This window comes from Arachis hypogaea, chromosome 10 (assembly GCF_003086295.3).
Source record: "Arachis hypogaea cultivar Tifrunner chromosome 10, arahy.Tifrunner.gnm2.J5K5, whole genome shotgun sequence".
NCBI classification, from domain to species: domain Eukaryota; kingdom Viridiplantae; phylum Streptophyta; class Magnoliopsida; order Fabales; family Fabaceae; genus Arachis; species Arachis hypogaea.
In genome coordinates, this window is record NC_092045.1 from 109729559 (window position 1) to 109747640 (window position 18082).

Below are 18082 nucleotides of genomic sequence, written 5' to 3' on the forward strand. Positions count from 1 at the left end.
GGATAAAGAGACAGCTTGGTAACTAACCGGATCGGCTAGAGAACCGGTCAATGTAGATAAGTTCTTGTTCATGACGACCCGGGATGACGATGTGTGGTGGCCTGATCGACACCATACTTGGTATGATATGTGGAGGGAGCGTGACCACCAGCATAGGATGGTCACCATTGAGGATGTTAACAACATTATTTGAATCAAACCTACTCAACTCTACGTCAATACTATTCTGCGGATCGGCGAAGTAAATTGGTCTTGCCAGGATCGGGACTGCATGGAATATTGAAGATGACCCAAAACCACCAAATACGTCACAAACCTCTGCATATAACTTCATCACATGTTGTGGTATTAGTCTAGTATGCACATCAAACATTATACTGACGTGCTTATTGGCTTCAACCCAAAACGTCCTATTAGTAAAATCTTTATTAGGTAGCGCTGATAGGAATTTATATGCTACTCATCCAATCTCTTTTGAACCGATTATCCCATATTGTTCAAAATGACATTCATAAACGTATTTAGAGAATTAACATAAAAATTATGCACTATCATAATTGAATTGCACTCAAATATTACTTCATCATTACTATTTCTAATGATCCCATTAAGATAAATTACTATTACTTCAAAAAAAACTGATTACTAACATTTTTTAGAAAAAAAAAAAGAAAAATAGATAATATTAAAATGGATGTAGAATAGTTGAGTCAAGAATGATTTTATATAGATGTTTTTTATTATGTATTTAGAGTGCAGAAATTTTTATTTATTTAAGCACGTATTCCATATACGGTGTCAGGAAATTATTACTTACGATTGTATCTCGGAATACAGTAGTAGTAGTGCACCTGGCTTGTGAACGATTTTTTAAATTGCTTGTATTTTGAGTATAGAGTATATAAGTTGTGTTTTTGTTGATTTTAATTGCTATGCATAAGGTAAATATAAATACGTAAATATGCTGCAAATTACACATTTTTGTAAATATTATATTTAAATAAAAAAATCCATCTATCATGTATCATCTAGAGGCATCGCAAAAAAATAATAAAAAAAAAAACTCATATATGACCAGCAAGGCAACAGCCAATAGTCCAATACCAACCACGTTCATATAAATAATAACATTATAATTTATAAATAATATCATATTATTACATAGAAAATTAATAAACACGTTAATGATAGAGGCCCTTGCCCTTATATGAGCATCTTCGGAGTTGAAGGCACATACCGTGTGCTCTAACGACATGATAATTCCAAATGGATTTTGATATTTTAAATTTTGAATTTTACTTTAAAAAAAAAAATATGGTATTTTATTATTTATTTTATAAGTGAAATAAAAAAATAAAAAAAATTATTTAAAAATAAAAAATTATACTTTATTTTTTAATATAAAAATTTAAAATTTAAAAGATTCAAATTCATTATAAATTAAGTTTGTTTAGTAATTATAATATTAATTAAGAAAATAAATTAGTAATATAACTAAACCTGTGGTCTATAAATTGTAATTATAATTTAGGGAAAATTCCACTTTCCTCCCCTGCGAGATGTTAAAATGACACTCTCCTCTCCTCTATTTTATAAATGTACATTCCCCTCCCTTTTAACTTTTAAAAAACTTCTTCTTTAATCCATTTTAAACTTTTTGTGTTAACTAATGTTAACTTTATCATTTTTTAAGAAAAAATAAATTATTTTTTAAAAAAATATCCATTAACAAAAATTTTATTTTTTATTATTATTTTTTTTATTAAAATATTTTTTAATAAATTATTTTTTATTGATTCAATTGTATTTTTTTAAAAATTTAATAATTATATTTTTTTTCTAAAATATTCTTCAATAATTTTTTAATTATTAAATTATAATTTTACCAAAATTTTCGTTAACGATTTTTTTATATTTTACTATTAATTTTTCGATATCTATATATATTATTTTAACATTAAATAAAAAATTTTAGTAAGATTATTTTTCAATATCAATATATATTAATTGTTATATATATTAACAGTGGTAAAATTTTTTTATTTAATGTTAAAATAATATATATTGATATCAAAAATTAATAGTAAAATATAAAAATAATTGTTCATAAAAATTTTGGTAAAATCACAATTTAATAATTAAAAAATTATTAAAGGATAGATATCTTATAAAAAGATAATTTAATTATTAATTTTTTTAAAAGTATTTTAATAAAAATACAATTCAATCAATAAAAAATAATTTATTAAAGGGTATTTTGGTAAGTAAAATTTAATGATAAAAAATAAAATTTTTGTTAATGGATATTTTTCAAAAAATAATTTATTTTTTCTTAAAAAATGGATAAAGTTAACACAAAAAGTTTAAAATGGATTAAAGAAAAGGTTTTTTAAAAATTAGAAGGGAGGAGAATGTACATTTATAAAATAGAGGGGAGGGGAGTGTCATTTTAACATCTCACAGGGGAGGGGAGTGGAATTTTTCCTATAATTTAATGTGTAAATTCCCAATTACAATATATTAATAATTTTTTATTAAAAACAAATTACTAATTGGTAAATGTAATTGTCTTTTGTATTTTTATATTTAAATTTTAAGTATTCTTTTCGAATCAACTTTTTTATTTTGTAAAATAATACATCTAGGTAGGAGTAATAGCTAGTTTAATTTTAATATTTGTAGTAAAGCAAAATAAATTTAAATCCAATCTTTTTGTTAAGAATAAAGGATAATACTTTTAAAATAAGGTGCAATGACAAAAATAAATAAACATTATTTTACAATTATAAAGTGTATAGTTATTACAATTTTATATCATAGCAGTAGATGTTAAATAAAGAAAAGACATTTTTGACTTGTCAAAATAATCTTTGAAGTGGATTTGTCTATTTTAAAATCTTTTCGAATATACTTTTGTTTTTTATATATTCTTTCGTGTGTATTTTTATTTATTTATTTTATTTTATAATAGTATATTTAAAATTTAATTAATTTATAATAAATTTTGTTTCCTTTATTTTGTTCGACAGATAATAGAATATTAGATTAAAATAGTCTTAAATAATTTATTTTATATTTTTAATTACTTTTACTTTATTTTGTATTTTCTATTCATTGAAATAATTAAATAATAAAATGTAACAAATATAAAATTATAAATATTAAATACATAAAATTTTAAATATTAAATTAAATAAAGTGAGTATAGATGAATAAAATTTTAAAGTAATCTTTAAAATTGATTACTTACACTGAAATAATTTTTAAAATTTTAATTGTACCATAAAGATTTTAAAATTAAAAAAATTGCATCATATTGATCTTCATCTCTCTTTTGTCAAGTTACACATCTCTCCTGAGTGGCATAACACATATTTTTTATATTGGATTAGACAAAACATTACTTATTTTTTAAGCGAAATACTTCATAAAAAATATTAAATAATGATGGAAATAATAGCAGGGTTATTCTAATATGATTATCTATAGTGACTATATTATTATTTTAAAAAAATTATTAAAATTAAAATAATATTTAAAAAAATATTACTATAAAAATGTGTTAGCAAAATATAAATAAATATAATTTTAATTTTAGTAATACTTGCATAACTATTATAACCATCCTAGCATAAAGTATACTAAAATTCACTTAAATAGAATCCATATAATATTTTTTGTATTAATTTGTTTATAAACAATGTCGAAAGGTCAGCAAAAATTTTTGTTTTTAGTTAATAATTAATTAATAATATTTAAAAATATAAATTAAAAATATATTGTTAAATTATTAGATTAAAAATATTGGATTAATAGCTAAAATTATTAATAAAAAATAATAAATTCTGCTCGAACTTAAAAATTACTTTTTTTATTATATTACATATTAATTAGTAGTAGACAAGCAACACCTAAAATATTAAGGCTGAATTTGTTTTCTTAGACCGGAGGATTAAGGCTGAATATTGTATTTGATAATAAAAAACTGAAACTAAATTTTAGTTCACAAAATTTGAGATTCTTTAGTACTTTTAGAAAATAAAAATATATGTGAACTAAAGATTTTAGAAACAAAGATTAAAATTTATATAATATATTTTTTTTAAAAATATTATTATTTAACTTTTTAATTTTAAATATATTTTTTAATTTTTATATTTATTTTAAATTAAATATAATATTAAAATACAACTTAATTCAGCACATTTTATTTCAAATACGATTACCAAGACTTAAAAATCTTTCTCTCATTCTAGGTTTTTCTTCTAAATACGTTTTATAAATTTAAGACTCATTATCATATTTGTTGAGGGCAGAAATTGATACTAAATTTCAGTATTTTAGTATATCTAAAAAATAAAGATATAGGAGACTAAAATTTTTAAGAAAAAAGATTGAGATTTTAATAATATTTTATACTTAAAATATCCTAATTTTAATTAATTAATTTTAATTTTATCTTTTATGCAAATTAAATTAAAAGTTCATTCTATTTTTCACTTTACACCAAATATAATACTAAAATTTATTTTAATCTCTGTCTCTCTGTCTTAGTTTCTCCATTTTTATTTCTCTTCCAAACACTACTTAAATATTGTATCTACGTATATAAATCAAGATCTTTTAAAATAAAAAATAATAAAATACTAAAATAAAAATTAGTTACTTTTAAATTAAGATAATAAAACACATACTTAATAAATATTAGATAATGAATAATGATTAACTATTTACCTTATCATTTTAGAAAATTTTTGTATCGGAGAGGATCCAAATTCCACATGTAGTGAGTAGTTGAGTGGTCCCTGATGTGATTTAAGAAGTTATAAAAGTATAAAAACACTCGTCACTCCCCCTTCCAGATTCTCTCTATCTTGAGAAACCATGCCACTATTGGACTGAAATCTTCACTCAGCCACCTTCCCGCATTCGCTCTGCTTTCCCGCCTTCCGCCAGATCTGTGCGCGTGCGCCGCCGTCTTCTCCTGCCTCATGCGTCACACCAACGCCGCATTCTGCCACTTGTCGCACATTCGCTGGTACATATTTTCTTTCATTCTTTGGATCCTTTCTAGATTCTTCCTTTATGTTATTCTTCTGTTTTTTTTGTTATTTTCCAGCTCCATTAATGGTCATGATTATTGAAATGTAATCTGAGTATAGTGCATGCTTGAGTTGTGTATGGATTCTAGAAATTAGGTGTGAGAATTTGAGATTTATGATTGATTGAATGATCAATATGAGAAATATGAGCAACTGCTGCGTGACTTAGCTATGCTGGAAGCATGTTGATGGAGAGGTATAGGAATCCTTATGTTCTTAGGTTATGATGATGATCATGAATTGGAATAGATTATGCATACCTTATCTAATAGTTGCTGCAGAGGGATGGCAAAGTGGAAATGGGAGCTGAGATTTGACGTTTAAGAGGAATGCTGTTAGAAACTAAAGGAGTTGGTTTAATTATTTAAATTAAGGAATTCAAATCGAGAGAAAAAGGGGGAGCTATAGCAGCTGCTCTCAGATGAAAGAAGGGTCATCAATTGTGATATTGTGGATGGAGCTTGAGCAACGTATTAGAAGAATCTTATCAAGGGGGGAACTATGCCATAATGGTGGTGTTGGGTGCCAAAATGAGGAGTTCAGAAGGAAATAATATGAAGTTGTGGGTCTGTGCTTCTTAGCAGTAGCAACTGAAGCTTGTGGAGAAAGATTATTAGTAGCTTTGTATGTTTTATGTTGTCTTTGTGGCTTTTGTATATATTTTGGCAATAATGTCATTTTTTAAGTCAATTCTAAGTCAGAATTTATGATCCATGTTATGATTCTACGAATTAATGAATGTTTTGTATTTTCCTTTCGAGTTCAGGTGAAATCTACGAGTTCACTACCTTGTCTAAAACACCTTCATCCGAGCACATACTCACTCACTGCTACTATGCTTCCGTATGGGTCCCTCTCGGAGGCAGAGATCGCCATGGGCCGTAACCTCACCGTGGCAGAGACTTTGTGGTTCAACTACTCAGCGACCAAGTCGGACTACTTTCTGTACTGCCACAACATCCTGTTTCTGTTCCTAATCTTCAGCCTAGCCCCACTCCCTTATGTCTTCATTGAGATCATGCACCTCTATCCCTTCGACTCCTACAAGATCCAGCCCAAGGTCCGCCTCTCCCTCCAAGAAATGCTTAATTGCTACAAGGACGTCATGCGCATGTTCTTGCTTGTTGTCGGTCCCCTCCAACTCGTTTCCTATCCTTCCATTCAGGTACCAAATTGCCCCATAACCACAATTGTAAATGCAATATTTTGTACAGTAGTTTTTCAGTCACATCAGCTGCATTTTCCTGAATTCACGATAATAAGCTGAGCATTGTTCAAGGTCTTGGTGGCTTGGTTTTATTATTGCTGATGTGGTATAGAGTACAGGCTATATAGTAGTTTCTGTAGGTCACATTGGCTGCATTCTCCTGTGACTGCAACTGCGACCACAGTTTTAAAACCATTGACACATTTCTAATTACTGTGGTTTTGGTTTTTGTTAAGATGATTGGGATCAGGATGGGGCTTCCATTGCCATCAGTGTGGGAGGTGGTGGCACAGCTCGTGGTGTATTTCTTGATAGAGGACTACACAAACTACTGGCTTCATAGGTTCCTGCACATGAACAGGTGGGGGTATGAGAACATTCACAAGGTGCACCATGAGTATGAGGCTCCAATTGGTTTTGCCGCGCCGTATGCGCATTGGGCAGAGATCCTTCTCCTTGGGATTCCGTCGTTCCTTGGTCCAGCAATTGTCCCTGGTCACGTGATCACCTTCTGGTTGTGGATAGCGTTGCGCCAGATTGAAGCCATTGACACACACAAAGGGTAAACATAACCCCCTCTCTCTTGTCCTTTTCCTCGTTATCTTTCTTTGTTGCTTTTTCCCTCTGTAAAGTGATTTTTGGATTTGAAGGATCTTTAACAGTGCCTTGCTTTTACTTTATGGGGGAGGCTGATGGGCCTCCTCCTAGAATCAATTTCACACCTTTTTTTGGGGGGATTTTTTAATATTTAATTACCTTGGTTGTCTTTTGTGTTTCATCAGTATGATGATGAAAATCATTTAGTTTTTTGTTTTTTCCTCCTAAGTGGGAAGATGGTGTTATTTTTTGGCTGGAAAAATGGTTGGCAATTATTGATGACAAGGACTTGAAATCTTTGAGCTGATGATGATGTAGACCATTCAGGGATAAAGTGGAAGTCTGAGTATGATTTGCTTCTTTTTGACAGATTACTTTGTTCACTCATACTTTTGTTTTGTTCATTTTCACCTCTATTTTTTTTATTCTTTATTTTTCCCTCCTGCATTGTGCTAAGGAACTGTTGATAATGATCTTTACAAGTAGTTGACAGAAAAAAAGATCATCACAAGTTGATTATGGTTGGTGAGATGAGGTATAATTAAATATTTGTGATGATAATATGGTTTAGACTGTAATTTGCTTTTTTAAGTTTTTATTTCAGAGAATAATCTGGTCGAAAATGATATAATGTATTGTTGAAAGTTTGGTACTGAAAGAGAAACTTGCCTTTGGATTATGATTGTGAGGCCTCTAGAGTTTATCAATTAGTCTTTTCTTGGAGGTTTAAGGAAACAATTTTTATATTGTGAGCATCTGTACAACATAAGTCCAACTGTAAATTATCCAGGACAAACTTTTACTATTCTCTGCATCATTATATTTAATGTTCTTAACTATGCCTGGAAATATAGCTATCTAGTGAGTGCTGTCTCAACGATACAGAATCTATGCAAATGTAATTGAGAGTCAAAATAGATTTCTGTCTGCAGTTAATTGGTATACACGCAACAAGTATGATGTAAAGGGTTTTGTCCATAGAAAAGCCATGGCTGGCTGAAGATGTTGTTGTATATGTAACTATCAGTATGCTTTCTAGTATTGGCGAGACACAATATCCTCATGGTACATGCAAATTGAATATTTATATAATTGTTCATATTTCCTGTAGAAATTTAGTTATTGGCCCTTTTTTGGTCATTAATAAGCAGCCACATAATCCAACACCCCCATTCTTTTGAGACATTTGTTCATCTTTCTTCTTTAGTTTCTTCATTGCAATATTGACATGTGGCCTAAATGTGCTGTTACCAACCTTATTGCTTTGCAGGTATGAGTTTCCCTGGGCTATCACAAAACTCATTCCATTTTATGGTGGCGCTGATCATCATGATTACCATCATTATGTTGGAGGACAAAGCCATAGCAATTTCGCTTCAGTTTTCACATACTGTGATTATGTCTATGGCACTGACAAGGTTATATCATGATTCTGGATTTCTCTCTGTGACATAAATACCTGGTTGTCTTTTTCCACATGGGCAATTGATTTGCAATAATTCTGTTTTTTTATGCTACAGGGCTATCGTTATCAGAAGAAAATACTAAAGAAGGTATATTTTTAAAGCTTGGATGATATTTGAGAAGCGTGATTCAGTGATTGCATGTTGTAGCTTCAGTTAGCCATAGAACATTTTTTTCCACTCAAATTCTTTAGGCACTCTATGTTCCCTGTTTTGTACTATATTTAGGTATACAATCTGCAGCAATTGGCAATTTTTTTTCTCCCCTAACTGCTGCTTTGTGAATTGATTCAGTTGAAGGAAGACTTGGCTAATGTCGTCGAGCAGAACGGAGGATCATACAAGAAATCTGACTAAACGGTGAAAACATCATCCTATGGGTCGGAGTGTAACAAGTTTTGACTGTTTCAAACTACGATTTCACTTGGACATATAATTCCGGTGGTGGTAAAATAGATGTCATTTGGTTAGGTTAATGGTGCAGGTTAGTAGAGTGGCCCTTTATATATTGTAATTTTGTGTTAGAAGAGAGGGTTGGGGGAAGGAATTTCTACTGTTGTCATCTTTTCTTTTTGTTTGTTATGTAAGAATGCTCATTCCCCCTATGGGCTCGGATTGGAAAATGCTGAAACATGAAAAAGAGCCTCCTCTGGAATGTGATTCAGATTACAAGTAAGAATTGTAAGCTCAGTTTTGTGGACTTTGTTGATTGTATATGTTGTCATGTTGAATAGGGGTGGGTTTTGTTATTCCATCAGGAATTGATGTGAAAAACTTATGAGTTATGACATTAATTAGTACAAGAGGGTTTATCCTTGCCCATTTGCCCATCATAAATGGAAAGATGGGACAATTTCAGAGTATTACTCTCTCCCATTTTCATACCATAAAGGCATAAATGAAGAAATAATTGAGAGTTAACGAGTGGTTGGCAACAACAAGTACAACGAATAAAATATCATTTAATCGTGGAAATGAGAACTATCGGTTAGTACTTTTTTTCATAAATTTATTTACTTTGACAGGAACCCATGGGTTAATACTTAATACTCAAAACTCAGAACCAATCTTTGTCACCGTGTTACAGAATACTATGGATAGTTTTTGTTTTGTTTTGGTTAGGTTTTTTTTTCGTGGTATTATCTCCTAACCGGAGATTATTTCACCAATTTGAAACCTGGCCTTGTCCATTTTCAAGAATGACAACGCGACCCCTCAAAATAAAATCGATCAACTTCTGTCCCCAGATTCCATCACACAATGTGGTCCCTTATTTTTTCGTCAATTTTGAACAAAAAATGCTGACGTGTCAGGTTCAGAAATGGACAGGGGTTTAATTGTCTCTAAATTTAAATTGGTTGGGTTTATTTGTCCTTCTAATTTTTTAAACAATATTTATTTAGATTATTTTTTATTTATTATATTAATATTCTTTTTTCAATAAATTATTAAATATATGGTATAATAAGTACAAACTAATTAATAAATTATTTAAATTTAAAAATATCATTTATTATGAAACTAAATAAATAATTCTCAAATATAATTTTTAAATACATAATTAATATATAATCAATATATAATCTAGTTTCATAATTAAATGTATTTAAAAATTATATTTGAGAATTATTTATTTAGTTTCATAATAAATGATATTTTTAAATTTGAATAATTTATTAATTAGTTTGTACTCATTATACCATATATTTAATAATTTATTGGAAAAAGAATATTAATATAATAAAAAAAATCTAAAAAAATATTGTTTAAAAAATTATAAGGACAAATAAACCCCTAACCAATTTAAATTTAGAGATAATTAGACCATTGTCCATTTCTGAACCTGACACGTCAACATCTTCCGTTTAGAGTTGACGGAAAAATACCCACAGAGACTGCGTTGTATGACGGAATCAGGAAACAGGGACCGAAGTGGATCAATTTTATTTTGAGGGGTTGCGTTGTCATTCTTAAAAATGAATAGGGGCCGAGTTGGTACTTCACTTTTGATTATAATATGGACAACTTTTACTAACAGGTAGCCTAGCTAGTAGGTGTTTTTTTTTTTTGAAAATTTATGTGTAATTAATTTCACGTGAAGTTTAATAGTTGAGAGTCATTAAATGACAATTTAATCAAACCTATTAAATTATTTAATGACTCTCTACTATTAACTTGATATAAAGTTAACTACAAGTGAGTTTTTGCCCCTTTTTTTTTCAAAGAACACAAATCTCTTTCATTTGCTATTTTCTAAAAAATATAATATATATAATTTAACATATTTATAATTTAAAAAACAAAAATTAATAATTTATTCATTAAAAGCACAAAACAAAATTTAAATATAATATAAAAATCTATCAATATTATTTCAGTGTTAACAAAACTAATAATGAATAAAATTTTAATTTTAGATTTTTATATAAATAAAAGTATAAAACTGAAGATTATATTGTGATTTTATGTCACTGAAATTTAGCGGTAGGGATGGCAATACCACCCGAATTCGCAGATATCCACCAGACCCCTACTCGCTCGGGGCGGATAATCACCCGCATGCACCGGAGCGAGTTTTTAGCAGGGCGGGACCTTAGGAGGGGCCGGACGGGTCGGGTTTAGATAATATCCGTCTCCTACCTGCTCCGGAATATATATATATATATATATATATATATATATATATATATATATATATATATATATATATAATTTTAATATATACTATGTATAATATATGTAAAATAATTAGTAAATGATTAATAATATTGTATCATATTTAAATTTTTACTTTAATTTATGTTATGTATATGATGAAGGTTATATAAATTTTGAAATTTAATTTTATTTATTGGATTTTAATAATTATAGGGACGGGTAGGAACGAGGCGGGTTAGGGTTCAATGTTTTACTACCCGTGAGTAGAAGTGAAGCAGATTCTATACGAGTTATTGTACGACGGAGCGGGTCGGATAGAACAAAAACCCGCCTCTACTCGCCTCGTTGCTTACCACCCCTATTTAGCTGGTCTCTGTGGGATAAAACTTCTTTCCCTGCTTGTTCTCATTTATTTTTGGAGAGTGAATCTACATTCATGTAGAATTTGACAGATCTCTAATTTTATTTTCGTGACAGATAATTTATCCAGATATCGTCTTAATGATTTTTTTTGTTAATTTTATGGTGCCTTTTGTTTGGTATTTAATTTTTGCTTAAATTATCTTTTATAGTAACTTTGAAATATTTAAAATTTTTTAATTTTTGTACTTTTAAATTTAAAATTAATTATTTAACTTATCTTAGTAATTAGACAATATCTTTTAAACATCATAATACACATTTTTTTTTCATTTCTACCCAAATGTTTTCATTTGAGCACCACCATCTAAAGTTCTCCTGCAAATTTCATTTGTATACAAAATATTTTTACTACCAATAAACTGCACAGAAGATCATGTATTTATCAATTTGGTTCAATATTTTTACGTGTAACTCATGTATTCAATTTGTATTCTCAAAATATTAGAGATAATACCAAATTGATATCCAAAAATTTTGACCTTGATAAAATGATACCTAATCTTTATTATTAATAAAATGATCTCTAAAAAATTTTAAAATTTAATAAAAATATCCAAACTTAAAAACAATGTCACATTAAACACAAAAGCGCTGCTCTGATAATTGGAAAAACTTTAGTAATAGTGGCAGAGAGCTCCAATGACATTTTCGACGAGGAAAGGAGCTTGTAGTTGCGACAATAACCAACTTTATCCCTCTCACTCCAACTCTCCCTCGCCTCCTCACCCCTAACCTAAAACCCTAATCTCTTTCCTCACCTCCTTCGCTTCCTCTTCTTCCTCCAAGCTTGATTCGCTCCACCAACTCACTCGACTCTCCAAGAGTTCCACTGCCATCTTACCGACTCAAAAATTTTCCCACCATTACTCTTCTGTGTCAAGTCCCATGCCCATGATTTCCTCCACGAGAACACTCTCTCTTGGTTTCTCAATCTCAGCCTCGATAACCACAACAAGATTGGACTCGTTGCTGAGAGAGTCGTTGTCCCTGTCGTCACTGTTATCTCCAGACTATCGCGCCCTTTTAAGGGACGGAAAGGGGAGAGAGAAGAAGAAAACTGCGACGACCCTCTATGATCTTACTCAGTTGTTGAGGTTATTGGAGTTCTTGCAAAGTGGAAGGAAGAGAGGGGAGCAAATGGAGAGGTTCTATGGATGTGATCAAATTCTGAGTCGGGTTCTGAGGAATGGGCGAGATTTGGAAACGCCATCGTCGCAACTGCAAGCTCTCCTCCTCATCGGGAATACCATTGGAGCTCTCTGCCACCATCACTGAAGTTCTTTCGATCTCCAAATCAGTGTTTTTATTCAACGTGATGTAATGCTTTTTATATTTGGATGTTTTTGTCAAATTTTAAAATCTTTTGAAAATTATTTTGTTAATAACAAAAATCAAGTATCATTTTGTCACCGCAACAATTTTTTGAATACTGATTTGATATTTATCTCCAAAATAGTAATACCATATATACCATTAATAATAATAATAATAATAATAATAATAATAATAATAATAATAATAATAATAATAATAATAATAATATAGATTTTATATGGATTTGGATCCTCTAAAGTTTAAATTTCACTTTAGAGAGTAAGGTATGATCTCTCACCATTGATTTCATAGATGGGGCCAAAAATAAATATGAAAGAGAAATTATTCAAGGGTAGAAGATCACACTTTACTCTTTAAAGTGAAATTCAAACTTTAGAAGATCCAAATTCATTTTATATTATAATTAGGGTTGAAAATAAATCAAATTAGTTTCTGAGTCAACTCGAACTTGACTCGTTAAGAGCTCGATAAGGTGAGCTTGTGAATCGAGTTTAAACAAAAGTTTAAACTCATGTATTAAATGAGTCGAATTTGAACTTAAGTAAACTTAATTCATTGACATGCGAATTAATTCATATATATTATATATTATAATTATTTATATTAATACATAGATCATGTATTTCATATTTTTAATTTACAATAAAAATTATAATCTTACACACATATAATTATAAAATTCATGTTTGCTAAATATATGATAATGCATTCATTTTTATTTTTGACATTTTTAAATTATAATATCTTTTATTTTATTAAAAATGTTCTTCCGTGGATAGTCGATTTTAAGGTAGAGCTAATTGAGTTACAAGTTCAAAGTTGTCTCTTCTCAGACCAAGTGGGTTATGTGTCGGCTTCCTCTAAAAAGCGCGACGATGAACACCTGCAAAGGCACAAGTCAGTAAGAGTATGAATAATAAGAATGATATTCAGAGTGAATAACGTACCTATGATCTAGTGAATCACTTATATTTATAAAGTTGTTGTATTTGAAACGAGGCTCAGGATTCGGTGGTCCCAGAACCTTTGGACCACTTAATGGTCCCATTAGAAAACATGTTTTTAGAGTGTTTTTAACAATTGTTACATAGTCCTTGAACTAATTTTAATTACAAATTAACCCCATATATTTTATTTAATTATAAAAACTATTTTTTATTTTATAAATTATTATTTTATTAATTATATATTATATTTATTAACAATCAAATACAAAAACAACAACCAATTATATCCACCATTGATTCTAATAAAGCTTTTGGCCATTCCAATCCATTAAAATATTAAATTTGATCTTGTGACGTTCGTCCATGGCTTCTAAATTGTGTTTCCTTGAAATTCAATCGATTGGTTTATCAAAACAATCGATTGAATTGTAACTCAATCGATTGAATTACAGTGTATCACAAAACAATCGATTGAAAGTTGTAAGGTAGAATGGTTTTCGCTTAAACCAATCGATTGTTTATACTTTCCAATCGAATGAATGCCCAAAAACAATCGATTGTTTTTGTTACTCAATTGATTGAATTCACGAAAACAACATGGATTTACCAAATACAATCAATTGGAAAGTGATGACATTGGAGTTTTAGCCAAATTCAATCGATTGGTAATGTAATCCAATCGATTGGAAGGTGATGAAGTTAAATTTTTTGCCAACTTCAATCGATTGGTAATGCTACCTAATCGATTGAAATGTGTTCTGCGCCTATTTCAATCTTGTTATCTTTTTAGAAATTATCTTATTATTCATCTATCTTATCTTTAAAATTCTATCTTCAATTTTTGCTGTTTTATTTTGATATAGATAAACTAATCTTATCTTTTCCTTAATATTAATGTAAATTTTAAAAAAATTAAATAAATTTATATTTATTTTGATTACATTCAAAAGTGAATTATATGTATTCTTATAATCAAGAAATATGCTTAACTTCTTTTATAATAAGTAAGTTTTTCAATAATTTAATTTAGAGTAATTACCCAAATCAGTCCCTGAGGATTTTAGAATCGGACATTTTAGTCCCCAAGGAAAATTAATACACAGATTAATCCCCAAGGTTTTACTCCGGCAGACAAATTAGTCCACAGTTCATTTTCCGGCAGTGTAATTACCCAGATCAGTCCCCAAAGATTTTAAAAACGGACATTTTAGTCCCAAGAAAAACTAATATACAAATCAATCCCCAACGTTTTTCTTTGTTAGACATAATAGTCTCCCGTCCAAAAATAAAATAAAATTATTATTATTATTATTATTATTAATTACACAATAATATTATACTACATTTTTTGTATTTTTTGGACAAAAATAATGATAAATTTATCCATTAAATATATATATATATATATATATATATACTCACTCAATAATAATAATAATAATAATAATAATAATAAAATTATTAGAGATTATTTTATAAGAAATTTAAAATTAAAACCATTTGATATTTTTGTATTTAATATAATCAAAAGATGTCATATGTAAAAAAATATATATGTTTGTATTAAAAAATATGTATTAAAAAAATATTTTAATTTGAATTTATATTAAATACATATTTTTTTAATACAAATATTTTTTTTAAAAATAGTACATCTTTTGATTATATTAAATATAAAAATATCAAATAGTTTTAACCTTGAATTTTTTGTAAAATAATCTCTAATAATTTTATTTATTATTATTATTAATTACATAATAATATTATACCATGATTTTTTGTATTTTCTAGATAAAAATAATAATAAATTTATTCATTAGATATATATATATATATATATATATATATATATATTCACTCAATAATAATAATAATAATAATAATAATAATAATAATAATAAACCAATCGATTACATTACCATATCTTAACGGTGATTACATTCTGTCATGGGTTAAAGAAAAGATAATATTAGTTTATCTACATCAAAATAAAACAGCAAAAATTGAAGATAGAATTTTAAAGATAAGATAGATGAATAATAAGATAATTTCTAAAAAGATAATAAGATTGAAATAGGCACAGGACACATTTCAATCGATTGGGTAGCATTACCAATCGATTGAAGTTGGCAAAAAATTCAACTTCATCACCTTTCAATCGATTGGATTACATTACCAATCGATTGAATTTGACTAAAACTTCAATGTCATCACTTTCCAATCGATTGTATTTGGCAAATTCATGTTGTTTTCATAAATTCAATCGATTGTTTTTGGGCATTCATTCGATTGGAAAGTATAAACAATCGATTGGTTTAAGCGAAAACCATTCTACCTTACAACTTTCAATCGATTGTTTTGTGATACACTGTAATTCAATCGATTGAGTTACAATTCAATGGATTGTTTTGATAAACCAATCGATTGAATTTCAAGGAAACACGATTTAGAAGCCATGGACGAACGTCACGAGATCAAATTTAATATTTTAATCGATTGGAATTGCCAAAAGCTTTATTAGGATCAATGGAAGATATAATTGGTTGTTTTTGTGTATTTGATTATTAATAAATATAATAGATAATTAATAAAATAATAATTTATAAAATAAAAAACAGTTTTATAATTAAATAAAATATATGGGGTTAGTTTGTAATTAAAATTAGTTCAAGGACTATGTAGCAATTGTTAAAAACACTCTAAAAACATGTTTTCTAATGGGACCATTAAGTGGTCCAAAGGTTCTGGGACCACCGAATCCTGAGCCTTGAAACGATTATCAGCATTTTTGTAACTGTTTTGAAGTGTTATGGCTGATCATGCGGTAACTGTGTTTTAGTAATTCGTTTGGGATTTGTGTAGAGAAATTTGTGAAAAAATTTCTGTGCCAATTTGAGTTGACACGTGATTATTTGATTTTATTGGATAAGTCAGTTAAGAGAGCAAAATACATATTCTACATACTCTTAATATAAAATGTGTTTATTTAGTTTTAATCAGATTTCAATTTATAAGTTTACTTGAGCTGAGTTATAGCCAAAAAATACAAAATTTAATGGGTTAAACTAGAATGTGATACATCCAATTAAATTATTTATGATAGAAGAGAACAACATATCTATATATTAATACTTTTTATATAAAATTTCACAGTAATATGTTTGTATATGATTTTGTTGGAGCACATAAACTATAATTGATAGATAATTAGATTATATATATTGAATATGATTATGTTATTCGAGCGGATTTATAAGTTTGAGTTGGCTTGCAAATTTTTATATAATTTAAAATAAACTACTATTTTAAATATAAAAAATTGAATATTAACTATTTTAACTATAAAAAATTAAAATTATCATAATATTCATAAAAGATTGAATTAGTTGGACAGATTATTTAAAATTTTTGACAAAACTATTCAAAGAATTATAAATTTAAATAATTTTATTGAACTAACTCAACTTATGTCCAAATAAGGAAACACTTAAAATGTGGGATTAAGAACAAAGTTAGTGAAATAAAAAAAAGTGAAAATATAATTAATTTTAAAATTAAGATATAAGATTTATACATAACAAAAATTATAAATTTAATCATGACTATTTAAATTGTTATTTTATAATTTTTATTATTTTAAAGATAAAGATTCACATATAATTATTTTTATATGAAATTAATAATAAAAAAATATTAAATAATAATTTAATTAAATTTATTAAATAATTTTAAATATTAATTTTACGTAAGTTTTAACTTATTTTAAAAGATATTTCTCCAAAATGTTAGACCAAACAAATCGGCCACTTACAGTTACAGCCCTTGATTGTTTCAACGTAGAAGTAGCCATGACCTTTGGATCAGGAAGACGAACAATCCAATGCTGATGTTGTTGGCTGTTACACATGGATTCGTTGGAGGGAAACACCAAAACATGTCTCTGATACAAATGCTGATGCAAAAGCAATGACTTGAGACCATGACACATGATTTTATTCTTTGTACCATGTTTGTTAACTTTAAACTGCATGACATTGATGGTTGCATCGTAATCATCGAAGGCCAAAGTAACTCAGTAAGTACCCTAACCAAAAAGGAAATAAAATATATTTATATGATCTACTAAATAATAAATTTGAAAATTAATTATTTTTATTAATATAATAATACATATTTTATAACATATTTATAAAAATTAAATTCATACGTATAATAAAAAGTATTATATATACTATTTTTATGTATATTTTTTTTATAATTTTTAGAATAATATTATATGACCAACACAATTTATTATTTTCTATCAATATTTAGCCAATAAAAATATTAAAGTATTTTTATACTTAAATT

General features: G+C 27.9%; 1 protein-coding gene across 1 annotated transcript; it reads left to right on the forward strand.

Annotated features, from left to right (window-relative positions):
• Positions 1-4730: 4730 nt before the first annotated feature.
• LOC112716478 (methylsterol monooxygenase 1-1) lies at positions 4731-9232 on the forward strand. The gene is made up of 6 exons (XM_025768399.3): positions 4731-5038; positions 5869-6267; positions 6546-6871; positions 8177-8324; positions 8427-8459; positions 8664-9232. The coding sequence occupies exons 2-6, from the start codon at positions 5938-5940 to the stop codon at positions 8724-8726; spliced, it is 900 nt and encodes a 299-aa protein (XP_025624184.1). The 5' UTR covers positions 4731-5038; positions 5869-5937; the 3' UTR covers positions 8727-9232.
• The last annotated feature ends 8850 nt before the right edge of the window (positions 9233-18082 follow it).

Coding starts and splice junctions, on each gene's coding strand:
- LOC112716478 (XM_025768399.3), top strand. CDS start 5,938: ATGCTTCCGTATGGGTCCCTCTCGGAGGCAGAGATCGCCATGGGCCGT. Junction 6,268..6,545: donor TTTCCTATCCTTCCATTCAG/GTACCAAATTGC, acceptor GTTTTTGTTAAG/ATGATTGGGATCAGGATGGG. Junction 6,872..8,176: donor GCCATTGACACACACAAAGG/GTAAACATAACC, acceptor ATTGCTTTGCAG/GTATGAGTTTCCCTGGGCTA.